At 36.3% G+C, this 13,054-nt stretch overlaps 1 protein-coding gene across 2 annotated transcripts in view; it reads right to left on the bottom strand.

The window, feature by feature from the left end:
- COCH (cochlin) overlaps positions 1-13,054 on the bottom strand; it is a 36,606-nt gene that overhangs the window by 7,968 nt on the left and 15,584 nt on the right. For both annotated transcript variants that reach the window (XM_072428182.1, XM_072428181.1), the window contains exons 4-9: positions 6,382-6,538; positions 4,816-4,949; positions 4,208-4,261; positions 2,743-2,787; positions 2,444-2,591; positions 2,236-2,339 (exon numbers count right to left, since the gene is read on the bottom strand). In XM_072428182.1, coding sequence (XP_072284283.1) covers positions 2,236-2,339; positions 2,444-2,591; positions 2,743-2,787; positions 4,208-4,261; positions 4,816-4,949; positions 6,382-6,538 — 642 coding nt within the window. The remainder of the gene's footprint in view (positions 1-2,235; positions 2,340-2,443; positions 2,592-2,742; positions 2,788-4,207; positions 4,262-4,815; positions 4,950-6,381; positions 6,539-13,054) is intronic.

Below are 13,054 nucleotides of genomic sequence, written 5' to 3'. Positions count from 1 at the left end.
AGGTAAAATCCACCCCAAGTCACACTCAGGAATACCGATAGGAGGGGTTAGCAAATAGCAAATGACTTTTAAAAAATCCATTCCAGGTTTCCTTGATCACTCAGCTTCACAGATGAAAGTGTGGGATCAATTATGTTAAAAAACTGCAAAAACAACATTCTTACTGAAAATATTTCAAATGAAAGGGTGCTGAGCTAATTAGATAAGCTTTTGTGCAAATGTAAAATGAAAGAGGGATGACTTTTCAGTTTAATACTTTTCCTTCACTGTGCAAGCTGGGCTTTGTATGTGTATTCAAGTGATGCCTTTACTTATCTGTCTGGAGTTCAGGTTTAAACATTTTCTTTTCAAGGTACACAAATAAACAGCAGAAGGGAACATATTAGTCCCTGGCCTGCCATTAAAAGTAATAATACTGTTAATAACACAATGCATCTTCTGCCCCTGTCAGAGAGATGATACTGACATTCTGTGTGAAAAAAAGAGATAATATGTATTACAAAAAACATTTATCACACAATTTCACAATACACCCATATATAAATACCTTGAGGTAATTTTATATTAGAATAATTTTGGAAATAAATTTGCCCTTCTGGTACCACACAGTGTCAGTATATAGAAATTCAGTCATTTGTGAGCTCTGGAAGAAGCAATGTATTGAACCTGTCCAGGTCCCTGTACCCCATAAACCGAACACACATATGGGGTATCTGCATGTGTGGCCTAAACTAATAGCTTTTGAGGTAATTTTGTGGAAAATGTACAGCCAAATGGTCACGAGTAAAGAAAAGAAAACTTACCTTTTTTATAGCTGTTATGAAACCCCAGAAAAAAATGTTTTTTAGAGGGATATTTAGGATTTTTTACCACACAGTTTTAGCAAAACACCTTTGCGGCCTATTTATGAAAGACAGTTTCTGTCATGTATTCCAAAACAAACCAACCATGTATTTGGGGTGAGCATGATTTATATGTGGTAAAAGCAGATCGCATTTGAGGTGATTTTCTCTATATGTCATGTGTGAAAATTTTCCAGCCAAATTGACACACCTGAGGGAAAATATATATATTTAATGTATTTAAAATGTTACGAAGCCCTCCAAAAAAATGAGTTGCCCAGATTTACAAAACACCCATAGATGGACAGCACCGAGGGTTTGGTTTATGAGAGGATTTAATTTAGGGATTTTTTTACCACACAGCATTAGCAAAACTGCTACACAGCCTATTTGTAAAAGACGTGATGTATTTACTCTTTACAAGTCCCTGTTTTTTTACCCCTAAACTAACTAAACATGTATATGGGGTGTCTTAATGCGGAACAGAAGCAAAATACATAATTCATTAGGTGATTTTTCTCAAATTCACTACGCCATGTGTAAAAACATATGTAGATTTTTTATATATTATCTATTATCGATTTAATATGTCTTTCACAAATAGGCTGCATGTCACTTTTGTAATACTGTGTGGTAAACAATCCCTAATATCCCTTTAAAATAAATCCATTCATAAACTAAAATATGTATAGTATTGAACTAATAATAACAATATAAATAAATATATATATATAATAAAAAAATTGTAAATTTTTAACAAGTATGGAGGATTTGAGAAAATCACCTCAAAAGTTATTTGCCACATATGTAAATCCCTTAAATACATATTTAATAATAACTGACAAAAATAAGTAAATATATATATATATATATATATATATATATATATATTGTAAATATCAACTTTATTTCTCTTAAATATATATTAGATTTTTTTCACAATTTTGGAACTGTTTTTAGTCTTTTTTGCTTTTTTTGTCTGTTAACGCTCCGTCCGTTTAACCTTTTTCCCTTTAGCCATGACGTTTCCACCTTTTTCGACATCCCTTGCACAGACACTGAAGCTATGCAAGCTTTAAGGGATTTTGGAGTATATTCTGCAGCCAACGAGCAGAATGTTTTTTGGATTCAATCTCATCCTGCTTTGGGCTATTAGCACCTTTTAAACTCCCTGGTTTCAGGCTAAGGTTGCTAGCTTCTCGGTGTGGTATCCGCTATTATGCCAGTGCGTTCTCAGTTCCACTGTTCTGGATTTAGATCACAGTTTGATCACGGTTCCATAATATAAAAAATTAAGGAAGGGGGTTTATCACACTGGTAGTGAAGTAGTTAAGTAAAACAAACACATTGTTCATTTCATAGGCTTTCTGTTTTCAGCATCATTATCCCTCACCTATGTTGGAGTTTCCTCCTTTAAAGCTGATCTCCTTCACCGCAAACATGACATCCTTTGCAGAGGTGAAATTCTTCAGAAAGAACTCTGTCTTTGGCAGTTCGCTGTATAAAATAATTGGTACACATGCAGTGAAAAAGGACGGTCATCTTTCACAATCATGTCAGATCACATCCCGCGGTCTTCTGTAATCTACAAAACATATTACCTGGCTTGTACTACTCCGACATGGGGCCCATCTGTGCCAATTCCCAGCATGAGGGCCACTTTAGCTACAAAATTCTTCTGCAGGTTGAAGCGGCGCTGTCCAATGTTGTTACTACCATCAATCAGGAAGGCAATTTCAGCTTTGCAGTCTAAATGTGAGGAAGGGAAGATAAAATAAGTACAGTAATTACAATAATCACTTACAGAATCCTGGATAAAGAAATGGCTTTGAGGAGCTGAATGTACATATTCTGTATTTTATGCCTCACTTGTATCTAAATTTTGACAAATATTTTTTACCTTTATTTCCAGTTGACTTCTCAGGTGTTTTCTTCTGACGTCTACCTGCAAAAACGACAAATTTAGAGGTCCTCCTGAAGTCTGTATTCATTTTCTTTACGTTACATTTATCTTTGTTTTGTTTTGGATGTTTTAGGTATGGTACCCACAAAAAGTAATAGTCCATATAAGTGACCTGCCCATAATATCCTCAGAAGCACCTACCTGTGCAAATAGTCTGTATAGCCAGCACATACACACAATGTACAGGTGGTCCCCGGGTTACATACGATATAGGGACTGTAGGTTTGTTCTTAAGTTAAATTTGTATGCAAGTCAGAACAGATATATTATTTTATTAAATGCAATTAGGACAGATGTTTGTCTCAACACATTATTAGGCAGCGTGGTTTCAGTTACTATATAAAATCCTCACTGTGAGTTAATAACAAACAAAGCAAAAAACACATTCTTTATGGAGCCCAGACATTCATTACCTTCTGGAGCAAGCTGTGCTTTCATATGCAAAAAGAAACAACTGCGGAGTTTGATTTGGTCATTAAAGAGTTACAAGAGGCTGCAGAAAGAGCCTAGATTTTCCCCTAACTTAGTAAATAGGATGAAGGTTTTCTAACTTAAATCATCCAATCCTGTGCAATAAAAATATTATTATATATTAATAGTATTTTTATCAGTGTCATGTTTGGCTAATTCCTGCTGAGGGAATTTTTAAATTAAATCTGAAAGTGAATGTGTTCTGCTGTTAAACTAAATCATTGTCGTTGTGTATAGCTTCTGTTGCTATTTTCTAGTTGGAGTTCTTCTCAACATTTAGAAAGGGGAGCAATAACATAGCATTTTTGTTGTTGTGTTCATATATATTTTCTGTGTCCCTACTGAAAGGGTTTCCCCCACCTATTTGGCCTACAGGCTATGATGGAAAATCTCCCCAACAAAGAGAGCAACACAAACCTGACATAGACTCTTTACTGCTCTGCCCAAAACTAAATAAACCATCTTGGCCAGAGTTGAACTTTCAGTTCAACAACTGTGAAAGACATAAAAGTGAACCCATGAGGATAAATTAAAGGATGCCATTACTGATCTTCCCTCCTCATTCATTGGCCTCAATAGTTTTAGGGTTCAGTGGATCCCTAAGGTTCCTCCAATGGTTGCCAGGGGTTCCTTGAGCGATGAGTAATGTGTGCCTCTCAGGTCAGTTTAACTGATACCAATGAACATTTTGGCCATCTGTATAGGCAACAATCTTCCCAGTGGCCTGCAATGTAAGACACATTCTTCCTACAGACCACCAAGTTAATTTACTGTGAGCTGTGGATATAGTAATTATAGTAAGGGGGGTTTTTGAAGACCTGGAAGTTTTCATGGGTTCCCCCATGGAGTATAAGTAAAGATTATATAAACATATACAACAACTTCATTATCTTCAAGTTAGTGGCATGGTGGAGAGAATATTTGTACTCACTTGCACTGGTAGACACTGGTTTTCCTGAGACCTCCATGCCACGACTCTTGTATTCTGGATGAAAGCAAAGAGCATTTTTGTGCTTTATGTAATTGCATAATGCAAAAATAGGTACAAAAAGAGTTTCTTATTCTAAAGTACTTTGTTTTCATAGAAGAGAAGAAGTCAGTTAGGTGACCACAGTAATTATATGTAACAGAGGCTACTTTAGCATTTCGATATTGTCCTTGTCTGGTTGGACAAGGCTTTACATTTGCTTTACTTCCAATATGTTTGTTTCCCCAGTTAGTGCTCCTTGTACTTTTTTATGTGTGTTTAGGATACACATCTGTCATAGTGACATATGTGAATTGTTTTTCTGTTTTGCAGAAAGGGAGTAATAGAGCAATAAAGGTGGTTTTTTTTTCCCCCCCTCCCCATCCTCGGATTTAGCCAGCCTGGTCTAATACGTAGCTTTGTGCCATGGCCACATTATTTCCTATGGAACAGTATTCTGCTGAACCACTGGAGGCTGCCATTAGTAAGGCTATCCATATAGACCAACATATACAAAATGGAATCAATATTATCAGTAGTAGAATATTAACAAATGCATACTGGATACTTACTGGATACAGAGAAAGATGATGACCATTTGCTCAGTGGTTGTGATTGTATTCCATTAGCTAGGACAGCTGGGTAATTTTGTTGACCAGGAAGTCTACGCAGTGACACAGGTCCACCACTGCTGGAGATCACTCCGCTACCAAAATCAGAAGAGAAATTGCTGCTAAATATCTGGACAATTACAGGGCTGTTTTCTTTCTGCTCCCAAACTGATATACCGCCCAACTTTGGAATATGATAAAGAGGAAGACCTGGGTACATATGACATGGCCCGAAAATGGACATGGGTAAATTGTGCTAAATATTAAACTTGATTAAAAGGCGCTGGGTTGAATAGAGTCTGAGACTATTGTATACACAGTTTGCAGTCCTTCTATGCACAAAATGCTTATTACTATGTGTAAGAGTCTCACTCAGCCTTTAGGATAAAAAGTATCTGTGTTATTTTCTGTGGGAAAAAGAATGCGCTTTAGTTTAAAGGGAAAGAATGGTCCCCAGTGGGGTATGGGGAGAATCAGTATACCAGTATTGCCCCACATATGGAGAATAGTAGTGCCCTTTAGACGAGGTGAGAATAATAGTAGTGTCTGGAAGGGGTGGAGACATAAGTGCCTAGCTTTGGGTGTAGGGAACAATGGTACCCAGTGAGAGTAGGGTATGCGATATCAATGGAAAACTCTTACTTTGTTCCAAAGACCCTGATTTATGAAAGCTCTCCAAGGCTGGAGAGAATACACTTTCATCAGTGAAGCTGGGTGATCCAGCAAACCTGAAATGGATCTGGTCCAGGATTCAAAACATTTGCTAGCAAATAGCAAATGGTTTTTAAAAATCCATTCCAAGGTTTCTGGATCACCCAGCTTCACTTCTGAAAGTGTATTCTCTCCAGCCTTGGAGAGCTTTCATAAATCAGGGCCAAAGTCTTGGTCCTACACTTCAGTTATCTTTCTCTGCTCCCTTCACCCTGCCAGAGACTATTGGGGAGTAAATCATTCCACTTACAGTTTCTGAACAGAGTGGATCAACAGGACGCTAGAATTATGTAGTAAGTTTCCAGTCCCGTGAAATCTGGGACGGTTGAGGAGTATGTAGATATGCTCAGTGCTTGGCCAATGGCAGTTGACTGGTCAAGCAAAAATTAATATTTTTGAAAGACCACTCACTAACAATGAGGGGATATGGGTTAAAATGCCACTGACCAAAAAAATTGTGAGATTTTGTTTATTAAAATGCCGCTAACTACGCATGATAAGGGGGTAAAGGTTAAATGATACTGACTGCCAATGATTGGAAGGGTGCATTGAAGTGATTGTTGTATAAACTCTACTGATCACTAATAATAAAGCAGAGGTGTTTTTAAAATGCCACTGGCCACCAACGATGGGGTGCTGTTATAATACATGTAATGTATATTATACTGTGGTTCATCAAATCACATTTTGGGACAGTATATTTGCACCTATTTTACTTCCATAAAATAATATAATTATTCCCCAGTAAGACCGTAAATCTGTTAATATAACAAATGGTCACATATGATATTAATATGTTTAATATGTCAAATATACCGGTGATATGCAGCGCCACACACACTGGACACTCCTGCATACACGCCATCTCCATAAACAGAAAGTTGTTGTAGATTGCATCCTGGGGGGCATAGTACTTGAGCAGACTCCTTTTTCAAATCTGTTCCTCTCATAGAACAGGTTACAGGAACTGGAGCTGTATATAATACATAGGGATGAATAATTAGGTGGATGTATGTCATAGGTAATAACACAGTAAATATTTGTTAAAGAAAAATATCCTTGGATGAATTGGTTCCCTATTCTTTCTGTGATATACACTCCATTGTGTAAGAATAAATAAGTGCACAGAACATACCGTATATGATGATCCAAATTCTTCATATTTCAAAATTTATTGATCTTATGTGTTAGGGCTCTATGTGGTTATGTTGCATATAAACATAATATATGTACTTCATGAGTGGACTTAATATTTGTGCAGCTGCAGAGGGCCCTCTGAGACCAAAGCTACATGTCAAGATGATCATTAATGGTCATGTTGGGCAGTAAAAATCTAGAATTTTTCAGCTGTCCCCCAATGTTTCATAATTTTAAAATATTAAGTAGGTAATCCCATTTAAAGCAAAAAACTATCAACTCACTAAAAAAGTAAAATGGTGCCTATTGGTGTACTTACTCTTGATACTCAGAATAGGACTGTTTGTCATAGCCTTAAGAGGTGAGCGAAGGCAACACATAGACCAAATCCATTTGTGAACAGCTGGAAATGGCTTTGCAAGTTTGGCTTTTAGTATATCACATAGGAAAGTGGTCAACACACCTCACTGTTACCATTAAGAGTCAATGGTTCAAATAGTTCAAAGCATGCATGAAGTTTGTTTATGCTTCCTGTGTTTGTTTGTGGCATTCCAATAAAAAAAAAATACAAACGTTTTTGACCCTATTGGGGTCATAAGGACCAGTACTTTATCAAATTAGTTATATGCTAAGGATCCAGTTTTCCGAGAGTTCCCAAACAGCCTATTCTGGGATAATCAGTTGGTATATGGTAGAAATCCAAGGCCCATAACAAATCTATATATGGCTGGCCTTCAAGTTAGCACATCTGCTAGTGAATAAGTTTCTTGTTCACCTCACAAACAATCCAGAACTTTGGCCCGAGTTCTACACATTGTCTAGTCATGCATCATGGCCACATCTGCTAAAGACAGACTGATGAAGTCCAATTTAGATTGGGTGGCCAGGATTTAGATTGCATGAAACGGTTATGTATTTTATAGTGTAATTCCTTTGCTTCATTACCTATTTTATGTGCATCTTTTATTAGGCTTGGCTTGGATATAAGAAAGTGAGGAACCTATTCTGAAAATTGAATGTTACATCCTCAGTGATATTGTAGGCAATACTTACGGATACATTCTTTTTATCATCTATAGTTTTATTTTGCTTTACACTTTTTAGTGTTTAAAATGGTGCATTCCAATGTCTGCACTCAGAAAAATCAAAAAAAGTCAAATAATTGATGTAACAGTGTTGTGATTTTATTACATTTTGCTTGGAATTAACGAAAATAATTGATGTAACAGTATAGGGGATTTTATTGCCGTTGGAATATTGAGAGGTTGCAAAGGTTTGGCCCACATGCAAAGAGAGTTTTAATATTTGCCCCTCAGATAGCAGAAGTATATTCTTATATATGTATACAAAATAATTGCAGCAAATGTATTGACAAAAAGGACTGTTACTTCTATGCTGTTATAGGAACCAGGTATTTTGGAGAAGGGATAGAATCATTAGCTTGTCTTTTGTTATGTAAAATCAATGGTGCAGCCAAACTCGGCTCAGGTAACCACTTCCAGCAAATAGCTGTTTGAATTTTTTGGGTCTAAATCATGAGTACGAAAGTGCTTACACTACAATTCACCTGGCCTTTAGTTAGGTTATTTAACAGATAGTTCGGTAAGGATCCAAAACTCCCCAGAATCCCATTAATTTAACAGTGTTTCCTGCTAGATTGTTTTGGACATGGGGACACTTGCATATTCCAGGTCCCTTTATGGAATACAAAAGCAGATGGATGAAAATATGCAGAGTTGCCTAGCAAAACAAAAATAACAACACCATCATGACATGACATAGAAAATGAAGTTTATGGCAAAATCAAATTACCTACTGCATTGGTATTTTAGTCGTTTGGTGGAAAGTTTTCTGAAACCACATGATAAAGTTGTTATCCATTTCCCCCATTTCATGCCTTGTACTGTATTTCTACTTAAATTTTTAATTCAGGTTATTCAATTTTGTAATACATATTAACTTGTAGTTATGAGCAAAATTGAGATTTTTTTCCCCCCTGTATAAAAATGCACAATTTAGCAAACATTTTGGTGAAATTAATTGAATCTATAATAAATTACTTTTTGAGTTATTTTTGCAAAGCGCCTGAAGATAGTATTGACATTAAAGTGAAAGTTATAGATAGGAAAACACACACGTGTGTGTGTGTGTGTGTGTGTGGGGGGGGGGGGGGATGTGTTAAAGTTTTTAGTTTTATGTCAATTGGCAGTATTTTAAATATTCTTCTTCTTTGTATACACTACTTTGACTTTGACGTATCGTATTTCTTGTGTGGGCAAACTTTCTAGCAGCAGCCGAAGGAGAGACTGTAGCAAGTTAGTATATTATTGAAGCTATATATGTTGTTTGGGTTTTTATTTACAAAAAAACATGAACATCAAAATCAGCCTCATTTATAGGCATTGGGTCTGGTTGGCCATTAAAAGGCAAGCAGCAAGTGTGTGTCATCTGTCCATCCTGTTCTGTCGAGGGCCTCATCCTTTTTATCCTTGGCTTGTTCAGATCAGGAAGGCCGTTTAATTAGGACAATATAACAAATATCCACAAATAGCAGCCCCTGCACCTTGGATAATTATTGGGTTGCATATTACTCCATACCCATTCCCAAAAAAGGTTAAACCTGGGTAACCTAGAAATTTTAGTGCATACTCCATTAAAAAAATCTAAAAAAACAAACAAAACACATATAGACTGTTTAAAAAGAAAATAACCTTTATGTGCCCAGAAGCAAATCCATGTTAGTTATCTCATACAACAATGTTAAGTCCATGTCATTCACAAGTGACAAAACATTTCCAAAGCTAACTTGCCAGTTCCCATTGCTAAAATGACAGATTTACCAGCCAGCACTATGAAAACTATGAAAATACTGCACTGGCTGTTCTTTTACAATTGTAGAAATTGCTGTGGAAATTGGACATGGACTAGAAATAACTACATGAAAAACTGCCTGATCATCCCTATTACCCAGTTTATGTTGTAGAGGTTTTAAAACATTAGAACAAGAACAGTATTTTATACGTACTGAAAATAAAATCCAGAACATCAAAACCTAAAAACACTTTTCAATGTAAGCATTAATGACAATGAAAATACAAATAAGAAAAGTTTGCGCTGTTTGCTTGACCTATCTGAAAGCCTATCTGAACCTACTCTGTATATTATATTTCTATTAGGCCAATCACATTTGAACATTATGTGGATATACAGGGAATATGTTTTCATTTACCATATTTGTTACTATATAGATGGTCACCAACCTAGTGATAGCTATCTAGTTAACCACCTAAGTGCACCACCAGTATGAGCCAGGTGAATTTAGATTAGCTCCTATGGTAAAAATGACAATGTGCCAGGGACTGTAATAATACCAACAGCAAAAATAAACTCGTTCACGCAGCTGCAAACCTTATGGTTCTCCAGAGAACACTTTAGCAATTACTAGATAAGAAGCCAATATTAGGCAGAACAGAGAATTTTCCATAAGCATACACACACTAAACTGCTCACAGTGCATACGCCCAATTACTTTCTGGAAAGTAGGCACTCCGAGGTGAAACTTGCATTTTTAAACAAATTATAAGCATCTGGTTTGTACAACATACCCTCCAGTAATTGTTTGAATATCTTTTATTAATTTACAAATGAGAGAGAAGTGTTTAAAGTAAAGTATTAGGTCTTTCCACACAAGGTTTTTAGCACTTTGTGGATCAAGCATTGGGGAATGGACAATTTCAAGGCATCATAGAGGCGATTAGACAGCATAGCAAATTTATAGAAAATGAAAAGCTTTCATTTTTTTAAAATATTGTATCCCTGATTTTATCCATGGGGAAGAGGCAGACAGGGAGCTAGAACATACATTGCACTTCTTTGAAAGAATAAGGAAAAGTGATGCATTTGATAGTGGGGAGTTTATCTAATTTCCAGGCCACTAATACTATTGGCATGGGGAGTCAAAGAAATATGGACTGATTACTAGTGTTGATGTTCGAATTCGGGTTGTCCTTATATTCGACCCGAATATAGCTGTTCGAATTCGGGTAGACCCAACCCGAATTTTGCTGCATTCGACAGCAAAAATTCGGGAGGAAAAAAAAAACATTGAGTTCAGTGGAAGTGTTTTCCCGCGTTTATCCAGCACTTTAATTTTTTAAATGTTGCAAGCAACGTTTAAGATGACGCTCAAAAACGTGCCTGAAGGAAACATCCTGGTGTAGATTAGCCCATGGCAATGCAGTCCGTGTAGACTAAAGCTGCATACAAACGTCTAATAATTATCGTTCGAAACGACCGATGAACAACTGATTGGCCAAAAAAAGTGACCAAGGACGCCAACGAATGAGGGTTGTCGCTGGAAATGAACGACCGCCACGGTTGATCTGATTGGCCGACGATCTTTCACTATCTATCGTGTATGGTCGTTCAGTGATTGTGCATGTTTCTGTGGTACACTTTCTCCTTTACATGTCCCTCGCTGCATCGTTCAAACGATTGTATCTAGCGTGTGGACACTGTTGGTGGATTATATATGAACGATCATATTGTTACAGCATGTACAGAATTGTGCACAATATGATTGTTCAAGTATAATCGTGCATAATCATTGATCGGTCACAATCGTTCATTTTCTAACAATAATTATTGGATGTGTGTACCTAGCTTTAGCCTAAAATTGATTTGACAGGTGCACTTTATTATTCATATGAAGTCCAGGGGTATGTAATAGTGTTATGTATCTTTTTATAATGTATCTTTTTATGTATCCTTTTATAATGAATCTTTTTACATCTGTTTGGAGGCTGTAGAAGCGCTACACAGTGCTAAAACAAACCCAAATTTTTCTCCTATTGACTTTAATGGTGTTCGAATTCGATGTTCGACCACCTAAATTTTTTTGCTATATTCGAGCGAATAGCTGCCGAATGGAATAGTGAGCTATTCGACCAACACTAATGATTACTGATGCGAAGGTTTAAAAGTAAACGGATAAAATCATGGAGAATTATGGAGCTCCCATAAATTTATACCCCTCATAGATTTTTTTTAGTTTTAGAGTAAATTATAAGTAAAAAGCCATGTCAAGTTATTTTTTGTTGTCTATTTCCTACTTCCCACCTGATTTCCCTTTACTTCACAGGGTGACAGCTGAAGGGGTCAGATAGTAGGGTTTATTTTACTGCCACTTTTCTATTTATAATGACTTTTTACAAATTACAAATGGAATAGTTTAGAGTTTGGGTAAAAGGTGTAGTATACTATAACTCTTTTGATAGGTAAAAGTCGGATAGTTATAAATTGAATAGGTATAAAGTCTGCTTAATGTTGGCTTCTAAAAGCTTAAAAATGCAAACTTCAAAAATACCAGCACTCCTTAAACCCTGCTCATATAACCTTTCTTTCTTTAGACACAGTTAAACATTTTGTAATAGAAAATCAATGTTTGGTAAATTAAGGCCACATCCAGCCTTACTGAAAATCTGTTCAGTTTACAAGGTGACAGCTTGCCAGGATTTTGTTCTAATAGAAAAATAGCTATTATTTCAGTGAAATTATTTTAATTGCTTACAGAGGTGGATGAAGGCTTTTTTAAGTGCTTTAAGTGTTTGTTCACATAATGTAAATATGTGAGCATGCATAGGCTGGGCAGAGGTTAACTTACACCTATTATAGAGACCTATACATCAGTCAAAATGTTGAGAAATTTAAGTAGTAGTAATGATTAAAAGTAAGAAACTGAAAATTGCATGTTTACTTGTGAAATGTGAACATATTGGCAAAATTAATTTTGTTTAATAACAAGGCAAAAATAACACTTTTATAGTTCTTTTTAACTGGTATGCTTTTATTTACATGAGGCTAAAGCTGCGTACACACTTCCAATTTTTATCGTTCAAAATAAACGACGAACGAACGACGAACGATTGATTGGGCAAAAATCGTTCGTAAAAAAAGTAACCAACGACGCCGACGAACGAGGAAAGTCGTTGGAAATGAACGACCGGACCGGCGGATCGGATTGGACGACGATCGTTGACCATCGTTCGTGTGTACGATCGTTCATTGATCATCCATGGTCTGAGCATGCGTGATGAACGAACGTTCCTGCGGTGCACGTAACTTCCTGTATCGTTCAAACGATCGCATCTATTGTGTGTACAATATCTACGAACGATCGTGTCGTTATCTGTATGTACAGGATCGGTGCTATACGATCGTTCACAGATATCGTGCAGGATCGTTCGTCGTTCGTTTACCAACGATAATAATTGGAAGTGTGTACGTAGCTTAATAAATCATTTTAAAGAGATTGCTCTCCCTGTTTATAATTTATTTTGTTTATGTAAGTGAA

This window comes from Pyxicephalus adspersus, chromosome 12, assembly GCF_032062135.1.
Source record: "Pyxicephalus adspersus chromosome 12, UCB_Pads_2.0, whole genome shotgun sequence".
Lineage (NCBI taxonomy): Eukaryota > Metazoa > Chordata > Amphibia > Anura > Pyxicephalidae > Pyxicephalus > Pyxicephalus adspersus.
Note: the sequence above shows the minus strand (reverse complement) of the source record. Positions and strands in the feature narration are given on the sequence as shown.